We start from the raw sequence: 19,426 nt of genomic DNA, 5'->3' as shown, positions 1-19,426 counted from the left end.
CTCAATTTCAAACCTTTTTATTTATTTTTATGGGTTTTTTTCTCATGTATATCACTCAATATGTCCACGTAAAATACTTTTAGTATGAAAGCTTCATCTGTTGTTGATGAATTTTTTTGAATGTGTTTAGACCTTAACCTCTTCTTCTTCTACATGGTTGGATTATTTGTCCATACTGGTGGTCCTGCTCAGCTGCGTGAATGACGGCATGTACCAGCCTTGTGTAGAGGTGGAAGAGGAGAGCTTCACCCGAGAGGTTGTTATAATGAGCTGAGCGTCAGAAGAAGAGACTAGCAGACTAGAAGTGTTTACTAGAGACCTGCTTATGTTTTAGTCCAATGCTTATCACTGTGCAGAAGAAATTATGCATCTTCATCTTCATCATCTTTGGTTGGCTGTTCTAGTTCTGTAGAAAAAAATGTAAATTTTGGGAATCATGAATATTTTGCTAATATTACTACGGCTGAACTTCAAATCATAGCAATTTAGATGAAGATGGCACAACAGGTCCAACAGAAAGTATACAAATGTACAACACGTGAACTGTCCCTTTAAAGACTAATGATAAGCTGTAGTTTATAACACACTTCGTAAACTCTCTCATTTGTTAGTACCATAATGTGCTTGCGTAATCTTGATTCTTGGCTTCATGATGTCCCCGCTGAAAAATCCTGAAGTGCTTTGTCAAGGACAGGTTTTAAGTTTAAAATGTGAGTTTTTGTACCATATATGATACTAACAGTGCTAGTCCTACACTTAATATTTCAATTCTGCAGCTGCTTTTTAAATGTTCTTCTTTAAAAACTGACAGGATTACTGACATCATTTAAAAGATTTGTTGGTTTGTCTTATTTGTGGCCAAAAACAGATTTAACACAGAAAGAGAGAATTTTGAATGACATACATGTATTTCATTTCCACATATTTCTGTTGAATGACTTTAATTAAAATGGTTATCTCTTTTTTCTTAACCTGACATAAGTCAGCATTAACTGCGTCAGAACAGTCACTTAACAATATGTCATCTTAAAGTGGAGGTAACTTATTGTAATAAGTCAAATTAAACAGTAAAATCTTGTAGGAATGGATCAGAGCCCATAGCCTGACCCCAAGACCCCCTTAAAAGCTCAGATGCAGCATCTGGATATAGTATGTTATATCTGTGCTACTGCCGTTGTTACCAGTGATTGTATGTTAACAGTATGCCTTGTATGTTTTGATATTTGATATGACGTTGTTTTTCGTTCTCTGTATACAGATTTTGGGTTCTCTCGTCTTTCTTTACTTCATCATGGAAATGCTCATTAAGACAATAGCCCTGGGATTCATCGGCCATAAAGGAAGCTACCTGAGCAGCCACTGGAACAAGTTTGATCTTTTCATCATCTTTGCAGAGTTAGTATCCATGTGTCTATATCTATGTGTCTCTAGAATTTAGTTTCAGTTTAAAAACTTTTGCAGGGCAACTCCAAAAAGATGCAGTTTTACATTATTGGAAGGCACACTTATTTTTATGAATGAAAGAAAGTAAAGCTCTTCTTCTCGTTTGTGTCTGTAACTGCCCCCTCAGGCTAATGGATTATACGTTTAGATTCTTTAATCTCCACGTAGAAGCATCTCATGCCATCAAGCCAGTGAGACTAATCAGCCGAGTACCAAGTAAGTCGATATTTACAGAGTTTGGATAGAACAGAGGCCTGATGATTGTCATTATTTAGATTAGTATGGTTATTTTGAATGTACACTACATTGTTTAGACTGGAGGGCTAAACAAGGAGAGTTTTAAAAGGCAGGCGAGCATGTAGCATGGTCATCCAAGTTTGTGAATTTGATAACTCAAGTACAAAGTGATGTATGAGTTTCAGTACATCACCTATGATATCATAGATGTATTTACTAAAAATCTTGGACTAGTTCAAATCTCAGTGACCTTGACCTCAAGCTCAAGTTCTCTGAAAATCTTGTGATTGCGATAATTCGAGAATAAGGTGACGTAGGATTTTGTAATTGAATCCATAGGTGTGTCTACTGGGAGGTTGAGGGGTAGCAGTGTTTTTTCTTTGTTAAAATCAGATTTAGTTTAAAATGTTGAAGCACTCCAGTTAAACAACAGTAACAAAGATTTTTGCTCCACAGGTTGTTTATTTGTAACTGAATACTGTGAATAAAGGTATTTGCTAAATAAAGTATCTTTTAAATATTTAAGATTTCACAGTAAGTAATGTAAGTAATTAAATTCTGAGACGTTTTTCGTGGAATCTTTTCAAAACAATAAGAAAACAATGTAATAAGAAATTAGTGAAATTTCTCACTTTCGGATTTATTTCTTCAGGATGTTTGGTTGATTTTCTGTCCCTCTCCAGTAAAATGAAATAACCATATGTCACGAAGTGGGATGGACTCAAGCGCATACTTCACAAAAAACACAGCACACCAGCAAGCCCGCACACCAAGGGTTCCAGGGAAACGGAATTCCTGTTTACAGACAACAAGTGATAAATCCAAAGGGTCAGTGATACGAAAAGGCAACAAGAGACTAGTACTTCGGAGCTTACTACCGAGGTTACTCAATAGTCCAGCGACGACATGTTTCCAGCCACTGCCTTAAGTAGTGGATGAGTTCAGGCGATGAGCCACAGGTGTGTGATTAACTTCAGGTGCGAGGGCCAGGGGCGGGAGCCCGCAATGAGCTCCGCCCCGGCGAGACACGGCAAGCGTGAGAGAGGTAGATGTAAACAAGAAACATATGTAGCCAACCTGAGTCAGCCGGGCAGACACGGGGACCATGACACCATAAGACCACAGAGAGCAAACTTACAATTTCAGGAGGGGATCAAATAATTATTTCCCCCAGTGTATGGATTCGTTGTTTGGTCATCGTCGAGCATATGGAATGCAGTAATTGAGTTTCTGTTAAGCTTTTTACTATGATCTATACAATTGCACAGTACCTGCTGGATCCAAGGAGAAGGGTTTTAGTCCAGAATTAGTTTTCAGAGAAAGTCGAACTATTATTCACGTAAGCTACCATTTTCTTGCTCATTTGTGTAGGTATGCGGATATTGGTGACAATACTCCTTGAAACGGCCCCCATGCTTGGTAATGTTCTCATCCTCTACGCGTTTGTCATCCACATCTTCGGAGTCATTGGAGTTCAGATGTGGGCGGGGAAGTTGCGCAACCGCTGCTTCCTGGGCGACGACATCCTGACGTATGTAAACTGCTTCATCTGCTCTTCTAAGACTTTCATGTTTTTTCTTTTCTCTCTGGGCAGCACAAGCTTCTAACAAACTTTAACCAATTATTTAATCCAACTCTCTGCCTATGGCAAATAATGTCTGTAAGTATTAAATTTATCAAATGCCTTCCATCCATTTTCTACTGCCTATTGGGGGCAGGGTCGTGGGTGCAACAACCTAAGCATAAAACCCAAACCTCCCACACCCCAGCTTATCCAGTGGAACACCATCTGACAGATGTAATCTCTCCAGTTTGTCTTGGGTCTATCCTGGGACCTCCTCCCGGTGGGGACTGCTTGGATCACCTCACCCAGGAGGCATTCCAGTCAGATGCCTGAACCATCTCATCTGGCTGCTTTCGATGTGGAGGACTAATGGCTCTACTAGTGAACTCCTCAATCTATCTTTAAGGAAGAAGCCACCCTTTGGAGAAGTCCCATACACTCAAAGTACCCCCACAGGATACTCAAAAGGACGCCGTCAAATGCCTCATTTAAAAACTGTGTTCTTTATTTAATGTGGTCATTTCTGTCTAATAGTAAGTGTAACAAATATGCAAAAAATGAACAAATCGGGAAGGGGCATACATTTTCATGGCATTGCAAAAACCCTACAATATTAGACAGAAAACCTCAACATCTGACCTGAGCAAGTACCAGATGACTGTGGGACAGAAAAAAAACATTCTTACAGAAAGAAACATCTGGCAGAGCCAGGCTCAGGGAGGGGTTGCCATATACAGCAGCTTCTCATACATACAACACTGAAACGATTAACTATATTTAAATGATTGTTTTACATAATATGTGCACATTGTTATCTGTTTCTATCTAGAATTTATAACGTGTCTCTGAGTCCATACTTTGTGCCCATCTTTGGTGGACGGTCCTCGTTCATCTGTTCACCTGACGACAAGGGTGGAGGACGCTTTTGCCGTGATGTGCCGCCCTACCAGGAGCATGGCAAAATCTGCACACTGGCTGCAGACGAGCCGATCCAAGCCGGCCAATGTGTAAACTGGAACATGTACTACAATGTATGCCGTGCTGGGGACCACAACCCTGACTTGGGAGTTATTAACTTTGATAACATCGGCTATGCCTGGATAACCATTTTCCAGGTAAGAAATTGTTGATATGCACAGAAAAACATCTGGATTATGTCGACCTCTGTATGGCAGTTCATTCAAAGATTCAAAATTCATAAAACAAATGCATTTTCTTTGGCATATAGTGCAGTTTATCTGTTCATCTGCCTGCTGTTTTGCCATCTGTAATGTAGAGGGATAGTATTTATGTCTCTCTGTGTCTCCCTGCTCCCAGGTTGTGACACTTGAAGGATGGACCAATATCATGTATTATGTTATGGACTCTTATTCCTTCTGGAGTTTTGTGTTTTTCATACTTGTCACTATTGTAAGTACCCACACCTGTTAAATCATTTTTATTATGTATTCAATAACAAGTATTGACGTGCCCTTCTGGAAACCAAAACTACTAAATCAGAGGATGCTGAACTTTTTGTTTCTTATGTGTAGATTTCAACAACCCTTCATAGTTGGTTGTGCAATTTCCCCAGAAACTCTATAGCTAATTCTTCATCTCCTCAACTAGATTGGCTCCTTTATCATAATGAATGTGTGTGCAGTCATCATTGCAACCCAGTTCTCAGAGAACTTCGCAAGAGTCACAACAGAGCAGCATGCTGGTCCTCTGTCTTTTAAAACTCTCTTCAGGAAGTTTGTTTCCTTCCTGAAGATGATGACCACCAGGTAAGAAAAGTACTGTGGCTTTAAAATCTAGACTTTGTTGTGTTTGAGGTCAGATTTGTAGTTTACAGGGTGCTAAAGTATGTAAGACTGTGTCAGGAATGTAGTTTTAAAAGTATTAGTCATGTCAGCTAGGTAAAAAAAACAAAACAAAGTTGAGCTTTCTTTACAAATGGAAGTAAAAAGAAGAAATATTTAAGAATAAGAATACAGAAAGTACTAGAAGAACATAGGCCACAGCTTAGGTCAATGTGTGTTTACATCATAACAGGGTGCAGCCCGTCAAGAGCTCAACACATGTCAAACCCACACTGGTAAGACCAGTTTGCAACTGGGTGCAGTAACATCAGTCATAATAGCGTTAGCTGTTTGTGATTCGCCTAACCAACTGTCTCATCTTCCAGCATCAGGTCTGGATCCCTTTCAAGGAAAAGTTTAACATTCTCATCAACACTAAATTCTTTAATCGAATCATCATTATTGCTATTTTCATCACTATTGTTACCATGGCGATGGAGCACTACAACCAGGTGAGACATGTTTGCGATTATTTATCACATAAATTTGATCTCAGTGATATAAGAAGCTTGCGCTGTTAGATTAAGAGTAAGAAGAGATAAGAGGCGTCATTAAAAAAATCCATATTTACTTTTGCATCTAATGATGACTCTTCCCTTACGTTCATGCATTTAAATGATTCTTATTTCTCTTGTCTGTGTGTGATTCTGTTTTCTTATTTATTTCCATTTTCTCCTCCTGCAGCCTCAGGAGTTGACGCGAGTATTAATTGTCAGTAACATAATTATTACCATTATATTTGTGGTGGAGATGATAATAAAGCTGATCGCCCTCTCGTGGATGTACTTTGCGGACCTTGACAACATCTTCGACTTTGTGGTTGTTCTCACCAGGTATAAACCTTTATCCTTTGACTTTGAAACTTTGCTTATTGTTTTATTGTGTCACATTCGCAAACATTTCTTTGTTTCTTTAGGGGTTTCTCAAGTTTAAATAAATGTAACTTTATTCTCGCTCTTCTTACTTTTGTCATTTTTATTTTTCTTATAAATATTTCTGAAGCCACATCCTAGTGTTTGTATCATGTTAGATGTATTTCCAACAGGTCAGACTAATGATATCAGTATAATAAAGCATCATCTCAGCATACGGTTATTAGTCATTGTGGACAAAGTGATCTGACAGAGCTGCACGTTAATGTGTTTGTTTGTGGTTTTCAGTTTATGGGAATTAGGCTCCAAAGCTGATGGCAAGCTGTCAGTTGTGCGAGCATTTTATGTGCTGCGCTTCGTGAGGGTGTTTCACTTCCTCCCGTACCTGAAGAGGCAACTGCTGGTCCTGAAGAGGACGATTAGAGAGGCATCCACTCTGTGCTGGTTAATGCTGTTTGTCATTTTCATTTTTAGGTATGTATCCACACACCAAGAGTCTCGGTCTACACATTTGTGAGCTCTAAGATGTTATATTCATAGACTGTATATAAACGATAGACGTTGTTTACTGGGCTGAAAAGTAAAGCCAATACCAAAGTTCCTTTAAATTACATTCTGCCTAACAGCCACCAGGGGGCGACTCCTCTAGCGTCAAGGTTTTTTGGACGTTTATGGGTCTGTGAGTGAGCCTACTCGCATCAGTAAATAATCTCCTGATATAGACATTATTTAAAATTCTTAATACATTGTGGTGCTAATTTGATAAATTATGAAAAGTAATGATGGAGAAAAATGATTTTAAAGCATTGATACTTTGCGCCTGCCAAGTGATTTACATATGAGCATGCAGTGTCCTTCACTCCACAGTCAGAGCTACTAGTTACAATTTAAAAAAACTTGATGAATAAATAAATATATTTAAGAATTTGCACAAGTTGAGGCTTCAAAATGACTGTTTGCTTCTTTAAATACAGTTCCTGATTTAGTTGTTATATTTTCTGTCACCCTTCAGATGCCATATTTACATACATGTGATTCTCACTGCAGCTTGCTGTTTGTTTGCAGCATTGTGGGCATGCACCTCTTTGGATGCAAATTCCACTTCAGGTCAATATATAATGAAACCGCTGATGATCGAAAAAACTTTGACAGCCTGCTGTGGTCCATGGTCACTGTGTTCCAGGTGAGGTTTTGACTTTGGGATGTGTGTTGTTTCATTGTCATGTGCACTCAATGGGCGCTTTATTAGGAACATGTGTCACCATCAATAGAAACCTCCGGGATGTGGGGGATCATAAAGTGTCCAGTGAGTGTATGGCCGGAGTCTTTATGCATGGAAAATGATGTGCTATGTGTTAATAGATAATCTTTTATTATACTACATATTATCAAAGAACTTCTAAATATTCAAGAACATGGAAAACACAATGAAAATGAGGCTGTAGTGTAGGATGTGGGGGAATGTCATCAATGTCATTGATGTACAGCTGACAAATCTGCAGCCCCTCTGGCCATGTGATGCTCTCATGTCAATTTGGACCAAAATCTCCAAGCTGTGTTTCCAGCACCTTGTTGAATCTGTGCCACAAAGAATGAAAGTTTTGTTAATCTATCTAGATTCTGACTCAGGACGACTGGAACGTGGTGCTTTATAATGCCGTGGCTGCCACCTCCCCGTGGGCAGCTATCTACTTTATTGCCATCATTGTGTTTGGAAAAAATGTTCTTCTTAATGTACTGGTGGGCATAGGGGTTGACAGCTTCCAGGCCAGGGTAAGAACTGTTTCAGTTTTCTTGAGTTTAATGTTAAGTTACGATAACATTAAAGGTGTGTGTGTGCACACACACCGCTGCCGATCTCTGTTTCCTGATGTACCTTCTGACAGCCCAGTGAAAACATTCATCAAGACTCCTCTCGCTGTCCCAGCTTGGCATGTGAGGCCGAAAGCTCCCTTGAGGAGGTACTGAGAAGGCTTTTAATTGACTTTGCTATTTGCTGATTTATAAATCCAGCAACTGGCTGAAGGTGCCTTTGTTCAAACATTCACACTGCCACTCACACCTTTGCTCATGTTATTCCAGGGCCCCAGAACAATCACAGGAGAATATTCTGTTCCTGCCACTGAGCCCAGCAGATCCAGTGGGAGTGCCTCAGCCTCTGAGATTCCCTCCACACAGACAAAAAACAACAGTTTCACTGTAAGTATAAAAATGATTGTTTTTAAGGTCTAGGTTGGCTTTTTTTCAGTATTTTATTTATGCTTTGGATAAAGAGGAGTGACCGATGTGTGACCGTTGACTCCTGCAGAGATTTTTGAATAGGATTCAGAAAGTGCTGCTGTGGTGCCAACAGCATAAAGACTGGTCATTGTACATGCTGTCCCCACAGAGCAGGTAAGTGATTCACACACAACAAGGGACACACACTTCATACTTAGTTTCATGAGATTTTTTTACTCTGTACTTTATTACGTTTGACTGGACAGAGCTCCACTGACTTTTACGTTTTTACTAGCTGAGATTTCCTTAACACTGAAGCTCATTCAGGTCCACTAAACTAGTTAATAGTTACTCAGAACTTAGAAAGACTTTTCCTGTGCGGCTCCACAAATCTGTAATTTACTTGGATACAAATCAACAGTCATTTAAATTGTATTTAATCCGCCTTCGCTCCTGTCCTATCTGTTGCTGGCATTAACGCTCTGGAGTCACCGAACACGGCAGCACTTTCAGATCATTCACACGTTAGCAGCAAGACGCTGAGTCTTTGTTTCAACTGGTGTTTGAACAAGTTTTAATCCTAACAGTGCAGCTATGTGGATGTTAATGGCACTTTGATGCAAATAAGTCCTACACCATGAAAATAGATTGACGCTAATAAGATAACCATGCTTACAGTATGATGAAAGTGGCCTCAGAGGGCTAACAGCAGCATGTTTAGCTGGATAGACAAAGTCCTAATGACGGTACCTGAATAGTGTATTTACTGTCCATGTCCTGTTTGTTATGAACTGCACAGGTTCTCCCTGATTTCCTTGACCTTGTAAGACAAATCAATATTTTATAGAAAGTAAAGGTAAAAGTATAAAATTCTACACTTCTGAGGACCAACTGGATTCAAACATATACATATTTTACCTGTATATTCGATGAAAGGTGAATTTGTGCATACACATACCTAAATTTAAAATTAGTTATCTAAAATATTCAAATGGTTTTACAGAACAGTGAGAGGAATCCTCGGGACATTTCAAGCCTCATGTTTTTCTGACCTTAATTGTGTTTGTTTCGTTCTTAAACGACTGTAATTACAGTGTCGGTGTTTGTTTTAGGTTGCGTAGATTTTGCCAGCGTTTGATGTCTCACAAGGTGTTTGACCATGTGATTCTCTTCTTCATTCTGCTGAACTGTGTCACCATTGCTATGGAGAGGCCCAGTATAAACCCTAAAAGCATGGTGAGACCCACATCTGGAGCAGTTACAGATATACTCACTCAGAGAAGCACAAATATATAGACGCATTTCAGATGTGGCATCTGTGTGGAGTTACATGCTGCCAAGCTGGGTGATGAACACTTCAAGCCTCTGTGCAGTCCTGTAAAAAAAACGTAAAAAGATTTAGCCTGTAGAGTCTGAGGTCTTTGAGTCTCGCACGGTCTGACTTTGGGGCGAACTTGCTCCTGAGAAGATTGTGGCATTGTGTTAACACTCACTCGAACTCCCCAGACCAGCAAACGGACAGTACTTTTGCTTCTATAGAGGTTTTCACACTTGCACGTAATGTGTGAAACTTCTTTAGTATACCTAATGAAGTGTCAAGTGAGCGTATGTTTCTAAAAGAAAACACATGTAGGTTACAAGTGAATGTCGCTCTGCTCTAAAGGAACGCTTGATCCTGAATGCATCCTGTTCTGTTTTTACTGCCGTCTTCCTGATCGAGATGGTTATTAAGGTAAACACCAGATTTGCTTTTATTTATTTTTTCAAAATAATGTTCTTCAGTTTTGATCAAACATTTTCAACCTCAGATTGTGAGTACTTTCAGCTTTGGGAATCAGGGATGTTTTGAATTTATACTGTTGATTTATTGCTTTAACACAAGGTTATAGCTCTTGGCTTGGTGATCGGGAAGGGCAGCTACTGCCGGTCATTCTGGAATCTCATGGACGGCTTTTTGGTGATTCTGTCCTCAACCAACTTTATTATCACTTTGGTCACTTCTGACAAAAAGAACATGCTCAGCATCCTCAAAGTTTTTCGGCTGCTAAGAACACTTCGCACGCTGAGGTACCGTGTGTACACACACGCTGTGTAAATAGATGTTTGTTGTCATATGCAGCACCTCATTTGAGATTTGTCTTACTTTTCTCTGTATATGTCTGTGTGTAGATGTGCTGGCGTTAATACATACATGTATGTTTGTGTGTCCCAGGATGATCAAGCAAACCCCAAAACTGAAGCTGGCTGTCAAAGCTCTTATTGCCTCTGCTAAACCAATTGGGAACATTGTCCTGATTTGCTGTGTCCTCTTCTTTTTCTTTGGGATCCTTGGGGTTCAGGTTAGCCCCCACCCCCTCCCAAACACACCACACACACACACACACACACACACACACACACACACACACACACACACACACACACACACACAGACTTTTTGAACAAAATTACAGCATGACTGCTTGTTAGCTTTTAGCCAAAAATTCACAGTTAACACCCAAGAGTGTGTACTCCTTTTGGCATCAACAGTGTAATAACCTGACATCACAATAAACCCTCTGCCTCTGTCTTTATTTCACACTCACGCTGCAGCTGTTCAAAGGAAAGTTCTTCTACTGTGAGGGTGAAAACACTTCAAACATCACCAATAAGGCCGAATGTCTCTCTGCTAATTATACGTGGGTTCGGAAGGAGTACAACTTTGACAACTTTCCTCAGGTACGGACTAGTTCCACATTGTTGTTAAGTACAAGTATAGAAACGATCAACAGCTCCATATTTAACACAACTTGTCCATCATGTCCACATTCCCCCCTCTACACATGTCCAAATCATCTCGGCCTTCCATCTCTACCTTTGTCTCTAAATCAAGTTTCATATTTAAGTCAACCTTCCCCTTCCCCCTCTCGTCCTACTTTGTCTTCGGCTAACAGTAGCATGGTTTCCACTGGATCTGTTGCCCAACAGCACTGTAGCCATTGTTAACAGTTAACCCTCCCCTTTTATCTGAGGTTGAGATAGGTACAATAGGTACAGCCTCTCTGTGGCTGAGTTTAAAACATTTCATCTCAGAAGTAGGATTCAAACTCAGACCTCCAGAGGAGACTGTGACTTGTTAATATTAATGTTCTATTAATATTGGCACCCGGAAAATAAATGTATGTCAACTTAACAGCTGTTTCTGTGTTTCTTATTCAGGCTCTGATAGCCTTGTTTGTGATGTACTCTAAGGACGGCTGGATGAACATCATGTATGATGGACTGGATGCTGTGGGAGTAGATCAACAGGTAGTTTTGCTACCAGTACTTTAATGTATGTTTTGCATTGTTGCTAACACACATTATGAAGTAAAAGGATTGTGATTATATGGGATGATGTAACTAAGTTCATGGTTTGAATTTACTTTTTTTGTTTTTCAAGCAAGTTTCATGGGTTTGCTAACTGAGTTCTTAGGATCCAGGAAATAAATGAAGGTCTGAAGGACATAATAAAAAACCCATCAACAAATTCATGTAGAAGAAGTAAGGGTGCCCTTAGTTTTTCACATACTATTTTTACATTTTTGTTTAGTTTTTGTAAATTAATAGTAACACAGACTAATGCTTGATGTGCTGTTGTTCATCTGAGGATATATTTATGCCATTTTAAGACCTGGTGGTGTCATGATCTATGAAAATTTGAAAATTTGACATCCACCAAGGTCTTCAAGGTCACCTCAATAATTTAAAGGTCAAAACACTGTAACTTAGAAACTACAGTTCCTAAGACTGTGGTGTTTGTTGTCAACATATAGAAAGTACCATACAAAAAATTTAAATATCATGTCACATGACCTCTGCAATATTTGTATTGCAATATTTTCACTGCACTCCAAACTTTTTTGCAATACATTTAAAAATAACAAAGAAAACAATGAATATATACAAAATACAACACTATTACTGTTACTATTACAAGTAAATACCTCCCACAGAGTGAGGTGCCCTGACAGAGGTTTGCTCTCTGAGCGCTTCTTTATATGTTTCCAGTCCTTCACACACTCTAATGTCCAGTCTAATGTCACTATAGAACGATTATTAAAGTCCGATTATTTAGTTCTTAAATTTCTCACAGACTTTCCTCTTGTGTTTCTTTTTCAGCCTGTGAAGAACTATAACGAATGGATGCTCATTTATTTCATCTCCTTCATGGTAATGAGTTTTTTCCTCCTCGACATGTATATCGGCGTCATGGTGGAGACCTTCCACGTGTGCCGGCAGCAGCAAAAACAATCGCTGCAGAGAGGAGGAAACTCACGGGATAAAAGTAAAGTTGATGAAAATAAAGCATCGTTGGGCAAGATACTGAACTCTGAGACTTCCTCTCGATGCACCTATCAGAGTGTAGATGTTGGTGGATGTTTAAATACCTGTACCCTTACATGTGTGCATGTCTCTTCCAGGTAGAGAGGAGAATTATTTCAGGCACTACTCCCTCGTGCGTCGCCGTATCTATGACCTGAGTACCAGCAGATTCCTCGAGTTATTCATGACAGTAGTCGTCTTCATTAATGTCGTGTTGATGGCTTCGGAACACTATAATCAGCCTTTGGTAATGCAAATCCACACACACACACACACACACACACACACACACACACACACACACACACACACACACACACACACACACACACACACACACACACACACACACACAATCCTTTCAAAAAATGCACATGTATCTATGATAGAAATGTGTGTGTGTTCAGTATGTAGATCAGATGATAGAGTACTCCTTCTATGTGTTCACTGTCCTCCTGGTCCTGGAAATCATACTAAAGGTTGTGGCGTTTGGCGTACTGAGGTTCATAAAAAACAGGTAACACAATTATGCCCAAGAATTTAACTTACGTGGTTTGTTGGGTTTTGTAAAGGCCTGATTGACTGCATGATGTGTGTTTGTCTTTAGTTGGAATATGCTGGACATCGCTATAGTCTTGGTTTCCTTCATCGTTATCATTTTCACCCAGATGAATATGGAACACCGTCTTCCCATTAATCCCAGCATCCTGAGCGTCACTAGAGTGCTCAGACTAGCACAAGGTACACACACACGAAACACACACTTGACAATATGAGATCTTTTTTATTACTAAGGCATTTGTGTGTTCTACACATCTACAAACACTTTGAAGACAACACTTGTTTCCCTTTTCAGTGCTGAAGGCCAAGAAGATCAGAGTTCTGCTGAGAACCATTACTAAGACACTGTCACAGGTAAACACCCAGAATAAACTCACTAAGACCAGCTGATTTTACTTTCCATGCTTAGAAGTCTTTAAAACAAACCAAAAGTAGGATATATAAATATATACATTCAAATCTTCAAAGAGGATTTCACAGGCATTTTGGTTCCAGGTTGGAAACCTCTGTCTGCTCTTTATGTTCTTCTTTTTCATCTACGCTGCACTGGGAGTGGAGCTCTTTGGCAACCTCGGTCAGTCAAACTACTATCATAACAGTCACACACACACATAAATGTATTGTGCATGATGCAAAGGAACCTGATAGATGATTTATTTTATTTGCACTGCATCTACGTTGTTAAGTAGAAAAACAAGGAAGGGAGATATTTGCGTAAGTTGTACAGCAGTTTGGTCAACTGAGGTTGTTAGAAATGTGCTAAACTGAATTATTGCATTTATCAAGGAGACAGTGCAGAAAAATCACTGTGTGTGTGTGTGTGTGTGTGTGTGTTGTCAGAATGCACCCCAGACTATCCATGTGAAGGCATAAATCAGTACGCTAACTTTAAGAACTTCGGGATGGCGCTGCTCACACTGTACAAAGTGTGCACAGGGGACAACTGGAGTGGCATTTTGAAGGTACGCTTGTACTCATTCACCCATGCACACAAACTCTGCACATGTTGTCTTTTAAACAGTGAAGTCCAAAACCTGTAAGTAAGGAATAATCAACACTTGAATCTCCAGTCAGGGTTTTGTGGTTCATTTATACCTGCTCTGTGTGTCTAAAGGACACATTACGCCCATGCCGTCCCAATGATAAAGCCTGTCCCAGCTACCTGTGGTGGGCCTCGCCAATCTGCTTCGCCACCTTTGTGGTCTTGGTTCATTTTGTTCTGGCAAACCTGGTGGTGGCAGCTGTCGTGCAAGCATTGGAGGAAAGCAAAGAGGTAGTGTTGCTACATGTGAACAGACTTAGAGAGCCCACAATCATGCAGGTATTCACCAATAAGAAGATCTGGTTTTGAAACCAGGATCACGCTGATAACCAGTTGTTCTCTTTTAAAGCTCACTCACAGTAACACCAACTCCTCCATATAAGCTGGAACAGTGGGCATAAGCTGCTCAGCAGGTTCTTGATAAGAGGACATCAATTTCCTGTTATATAGATCCTATTCCTGACCCATCATCCTTTGCTGTGAACCAGTTAATAGACAACCTGGTTGGTGCATTTGGTATCTGTCAGCTTTGATGGCAAATCACCACTCAAACACTAGGTCACTTTATGTGCTAGAGCGGTAACTACATACACAATGCCTCACCAGAGCTTTTGTGATTGTCCCCCCCAGAGGTTTGAAGGAGAAGTGCGAGTTGAAATTTGTTTTTAGGAAAGAACACACCTTCCATCTGTAATCTAACAGTACAGGCTAAACTTTAGCTGTTGTCAAGCTAGTATATATATGGCCAAAGGTTTATGCATATTCATGAATGTAGGCATGAATGTCATAATAATTTGAGGATTTTATTGATTTCTTTGAACAGTTTATTGATATAGAGTACAATTATTCTAATGCCTTGAAAAACAAGACTTTGTTCCTTGGGTTTGCAATTATTGTACACCTAAGTCACGCCTTAAATAGAATAGCCATCAATAAGCTCGTGCTAAAATTATTGCTGGACATTTGCTGAAGGTAATTCTTGGCAGAATTGATAGAATCAATTTAAACTGTTTGGTTTGTTGGCACAGACCCAGATTTCAAGCATAAATCACAAATTTTCAACATGTTGTGGCCGGAGGCTTTGGGAAGGCCATCCTAGAAGCTTAATGGGCCATTTCTAAGCAGTGTCATCCAGAGTCGTCAGTTTAAACAATTATGCAAACATACAATTTAATATAATTATTTGGATATGTCACCATTTTGGCAACTGTCACCCTCAGATGAGGGAAAATTGGTTGGTGGGTAGTCATTACAGGAAGTGGCTTTTGAATGGCAAGCCATCTAGGCCATAAACATTTACAAATCATTTAAGAAACAATGGAAAAATCAACATTTATTAAGTCAGGACACTGTAAAAGTTGGTGAAAACTCCACGCTAGTAAGTGGAGTTTTGAACCTCTTCTTCTGAGTCATTGAATGCCGCTTTGTACATCACACTCAACGTTTATGAGCACTGGAAAAAGTGTGCTTTTTCCAGTGCTCAGTGACAGCAGCGATGGTGCTTTCTTAAATTATGCAGGGCCCTACCCATTGTTTTCTCATCCACTTAAGTTAAACTTTGATCACCTGGAAAAGAAGAAGTGCAGACTACACCAATTAATCATGGAATTTAAATTAAGTGGATGAGAAAACCATGGGTAGGGCCCTGCATAATTTAAGAAAACGCTGTCAGAGCTGTCACTGAGCGCTGGAAAAAGCATGCTCCAAAAACGCCATTTTCCCCACAACTCAGAAGGAGGCGTTCAAAAAGCCACTCGCTGGCATAAAATATGGTGTTCTGGCGGGGTTTTCCCCAACTTACGGCATCCTGACTTATTAAACTTTTTAAATCATTTCTTAACCAGATGGGTTGTAAAAGTGTTGATTTATGGCCTTTTGAAACCTGAAAACACTGACAGCTGTTAAGCATGGTGGTGGTACCATCATGCTCCGGTGCTATATTACTACCAGTGGTTTCGGTACATAAAAAGTAGGTGGAATAATCAAAAAGGGTGACTACCTCAAAAGTCTTCAACTTCACCTCAAGTCAACTGCCAGACAACTGAATTTTGGACACAGGTGTTTAACAGGATGATGATCGTAAACATCAGAAACTATGTTTGAAATAGATAAGGCAGGCTAAGATTAAGCTTCTAGAATGGCCTTAACCCAATAGAACACTTTTGGGATGAATTAGAGCGGAGACTGCGAGCAAGGCCATCACAAATAAAGATTCCCATGAACACACTTCTAAACCTGGTGGAAAGCATTCTCAGAAGAGAAGAAGCTGTTGTAGCTGCAAATGGCAATATAGTGCATGAATGTCTCACAGCATAGCCTCTATTTTTCAAATATAATAAATCATTACAACACAGGAATCTCTGACGTTAATTATATAGTTCATTTTAAAAAGGTATTTAGTGGCGAACGTGTATAGTATCCTATAATATCGGAAAAAATGCTAATAAAATACCTTGAAAACTGTTTTGTTGACCATGGATTATCCAGTATTAATTCTGCCACATAATAATAATCTAAACAAATCTTGGATTTCTCACGCTTAAAATGAAATAAAATCTTACACAACAATATTTAAATATTTCAGAAAAGGCCTAAGACTGAATCCTCAGACATCATGCAGCAACCCCAGGAGTCTCCAGGCGAACCCGTCATATCCAGCTCAGCTGGTACCACCGAAGGAGTCCACTTGTAAATCACTTCATACCTTAGACTTGTTTTTGTTTATACTTCTCTGTTACTGTGACATTTTCTGATATCCTGTAAATGTTAAAATTTTTATGCCTATGTACTTTTATCTTACTGTAAACATTTTTAACGAAATTCACTTAAATGTTAACAGTTCCTTTGTTAATAGTTGTTTATATAAACTATAGGTAAACACTATATATAGATAAATACTACAGACATACACACGTTGTTTACAATTAGTAGTATTATAGTAACTGCATTACAGGTGTGTTTAAACACCAAGATCCATGATCTTATGCACTCTTGTAAATGATCAAACCTTTAAAATGTAAAGGAATAAACTTCTTATAAAAAGTAGCTGAACTGTCTTTATTCCAAAATTATTTCGAAATGAATTAAGATTTTTATAGATTTATCACCACACAAACACACACTCATGGTTTACGGTATAAGTGCTTTCACTGTATAATTAAGCAGTGTCTACATCATGGCTCATTCTAATTTAAACGAGGTGTGAAAATGAGTTGAAATTATAAAACACATTGATGACTAATATCACTGAGACAACAAACTGATCCAATCAATAAAAGTCACTTTTGGACGTTGACGGACTAGTTACACAATATGGGATCAACAAGAAAAGATTTTTAGAATATCAACAAATTAAATCCATAGTAAAAAAGAAATTTAAACCGGGTCAAGTTGAACTACAAACACCACCAAGTGTGGTTCAATTTCTTACTCTTAAACCCCCCAAATTACTATCCAAAATATACAGAATGCTTTCTAAAACAGATGAATCAATATCACTTCCTATTGCAAAATGGGAAGCGGATTTATCAGTTAACTTAGACCTAAACTTCTGGTCTCAGATTTGCTTAAAAACCTTTCATCTAATTAGAAATCCCAGTCTTGAATTAATTCAATACAAAATATTACATAGAGTGCACTATACAGGTCATCGGATGTTCAAGATGGGCTTTACGTCTACCAACAACTGCTCACACTGCCAAACCAATTCACCGGACAATTATATCCACGCTCTTTGGTTCTGTCCACCAGTTCAGAAGTTTTGGCGCGAGATATGTGAAGACTTATCGAAGTGTCTGAAATGTAACATTCCAACTTCCCCCTTAGTGTGTTTGTTGGGCAGCTTAGATAATGTCACTTCAGAAAAGAATATCGCCCATATGGTTTTCACTGCCCTATGCATAGCCAAGAAAACAGTCCTCATGAACTGGAAAAATAAAAATAATCTTAACTCTAACCAATATAGAAATTATCTATTAGATTACATTAGTCTTGATACAGCCTCTGCCACCACATCAGATCAATTGCTCTGGGCTCCTTTGATCAGCTCCATCACCTAGTGGGGGTGGGGGGTCATAGTTTGGTCCCGCCTTCACTGTTGTGATTGGTGTGGGGGTAGGGACAGGCTTAGGGCGTCGGGGGGTTCCCCGGAGGCATCTTCCTTGGGGGGCTCAACCCGGGGTAGCGGTCATGTCCGGTTAGGGGCTCTGTTGGCTCTCAGGTGACTGTTTCCTCGCGGCTGCGTGCAGCGGGGCTAGGGGAGGGTCTGTGCTGACGGACGTGGGTTACTGACCTGGTAGCCTGGCTGCCCCTGGGTGGGTCCGGGATGGGCGTGAGGTTCTGGGGGCGCTCCGTCTCTGGGCTGGGACCCGGACCGGGCCTCGGGGGCTTGGGTCCTGGTTGGTGTGTTGCCGGGGTTGTGGGCGGGTGGGTGCATGGGGGCCCAGCCCTGGAGCAGGGTGCCGCCGGTGCGTCGAGCCACCTGGGGGGCTCTTCAACTGGTGGGGGAGATTGTCACATCTTGCAGGAGCTTTCCTCTCCTCAGGAGCTCCCTCTGCAGGAGGGGGAGATACAGGAGAGGTGGAGGAAGATCTCAGCCTGGGTGTTTATTGTCTTATGTAGTCTGGAAGATGAGTGGATGGTGGGGTGGGTGCAGTTTTCTCTGTGGTGGGGTTGGGTGGACTGTCCCGGGCTCTGTGGGGCCGGGCGGCGCTGCTGCACTGGGCCCGGTCTGGATGGGCCTGGGCCCCCTTTCCCTGGCGGGTCGCGGAGTATGGGGGTGCCTACTGGGGTCAGCGGGGGAGCTGGCCCCAGGGAGGGGTCACTTGCCCCTCCCTTCCTTCCCTCCCCATCTCCAGCTGCCTCCCTCTTCCCGCTCCACCACAACCACCCACACATGCAGGGCCTTGGAGTAGGGGTATGTCACCAGGGTGCAGAGGAGGCTACCCCCCCCTCTGTCCCCTTCTGGCTGCCTCTGCCTCAATTTTATCCCACAACTTAGACATTCACATTACTCACACTCTCATTACACATACATATAGGATCTTGGGGGTGGGCACGATACACGGAGTCCAAAGTACCATCAGGGTGTACACCCCACCCCTGGCATCGTTGCCCACCTCTCAATTTTAAATACACGTAGACATTGAGGGCCAGCAGGAGGGACCATGCGCTTACCTGCTGCTCTCTGGCAGGTAGCTCCATGCCCTCCTGGGTTTTAAATGCACCTTAGAACACACATGCATCAACACTACAATGAGCGGGTGGAGGGAGGTTTGGAGTCTTCTCTCACCCCCATTCTCTG

The 19,426-nt window shown here is 40.6% G+C and overlaps 1 protein-coding gene across 1 annotated transcript; it reads left to right on the top strand.

Moving 5' to 3' along the window:
• The first annotated feature begins 137 nt into the window (after positions 1-137).
• Positions 138-17,166, top strand: LOC113028607 (voltage-dependent T-type calcium channel subunit alpha-1I-like). The gene is made up of 31 exons (XM_026179025.2): positions 138-256; positions 1,259-1,395; positions 1,571-1,659; positions 3,052-3,211; positions 4,074-4,359; positions 4,562-4,654; positions 4,853-5,010; positions 5,279-5,321; positions 5,412-5,537; positions 5,770-5,918; positions 6,246-6,431; positions 7,023-7,140; positions 7,575-7,730; positions 7,844-7,918; positions 8,040-8,156; positions 8,266-8,351; positions 9,290-9,413; positions 9,841-9,909; positions 10,060-10,244; positions 10,390-10,516; positions 10,770-10,895; positions 11,376-11,465; positions 12,318-12,483; positions 12,620-12,768; positions 12,929-13,038; positions 13,129-13,262; positions 13,378-13,436; positions 13,578-13,656; positions 13,923-14,044; positions 14,197-14,355; positions 16,709-17,166. The coding sequence occupies exons 1-31, from the start codon at positions 209-211 to the stop codon at positions 16,814-16,816; spliced, it is 3,834 nt and encodes a 1,277-aa protein (XP_026034810.2). The 5' UTR covers positions 138-208; the 3' UTR covers positions 16,817-17,166.
• The last annotated feature ends 2,260 nt before the right edge of the window (positions 17,167-19,426 follow it).

Source organism: Astatotilapia calliptera, chromosome 8 (genome assembly GCF_964374335.1).
Source record: "Astatotilapia calliptera chromosome 8, fAstCal68.1, whole genome shotgun sequence".
Taxonomy (NCBI): domain Eukaryota; kingdom Metazoa; phylum Chordata; class Actinopteri; order Cichliformes; family Cichlidae; genus Astatotilapia; species Astatotilapia calliptera.
This window is presented reverse-complemented; position numbering and strand designations above follow the sequence as displayed.

Coding starts and splice junctions, on each gene's coding strand:
- LOC113028607 (XM_026179025.2), top strand. CDS start 209: ATGTACCAGCCTTGTGTAGAGGTGGAAGAGGAGAGCTTCACCCGAGAG. Junction 4,655..4,852: donor TTTTCATACTTGTCACTATT/GTAAGTACCCAC, acceptor CTCCTCAACTAG/ATTGGCTCCTTTATCATAAT. Junction 13,039..13,128: donor CTGAGGTTCATAAAAAACAG/GTAACACAATTA, acceptor GTTTGTCTTTAG/TTGGAATATGCTGGACATCG.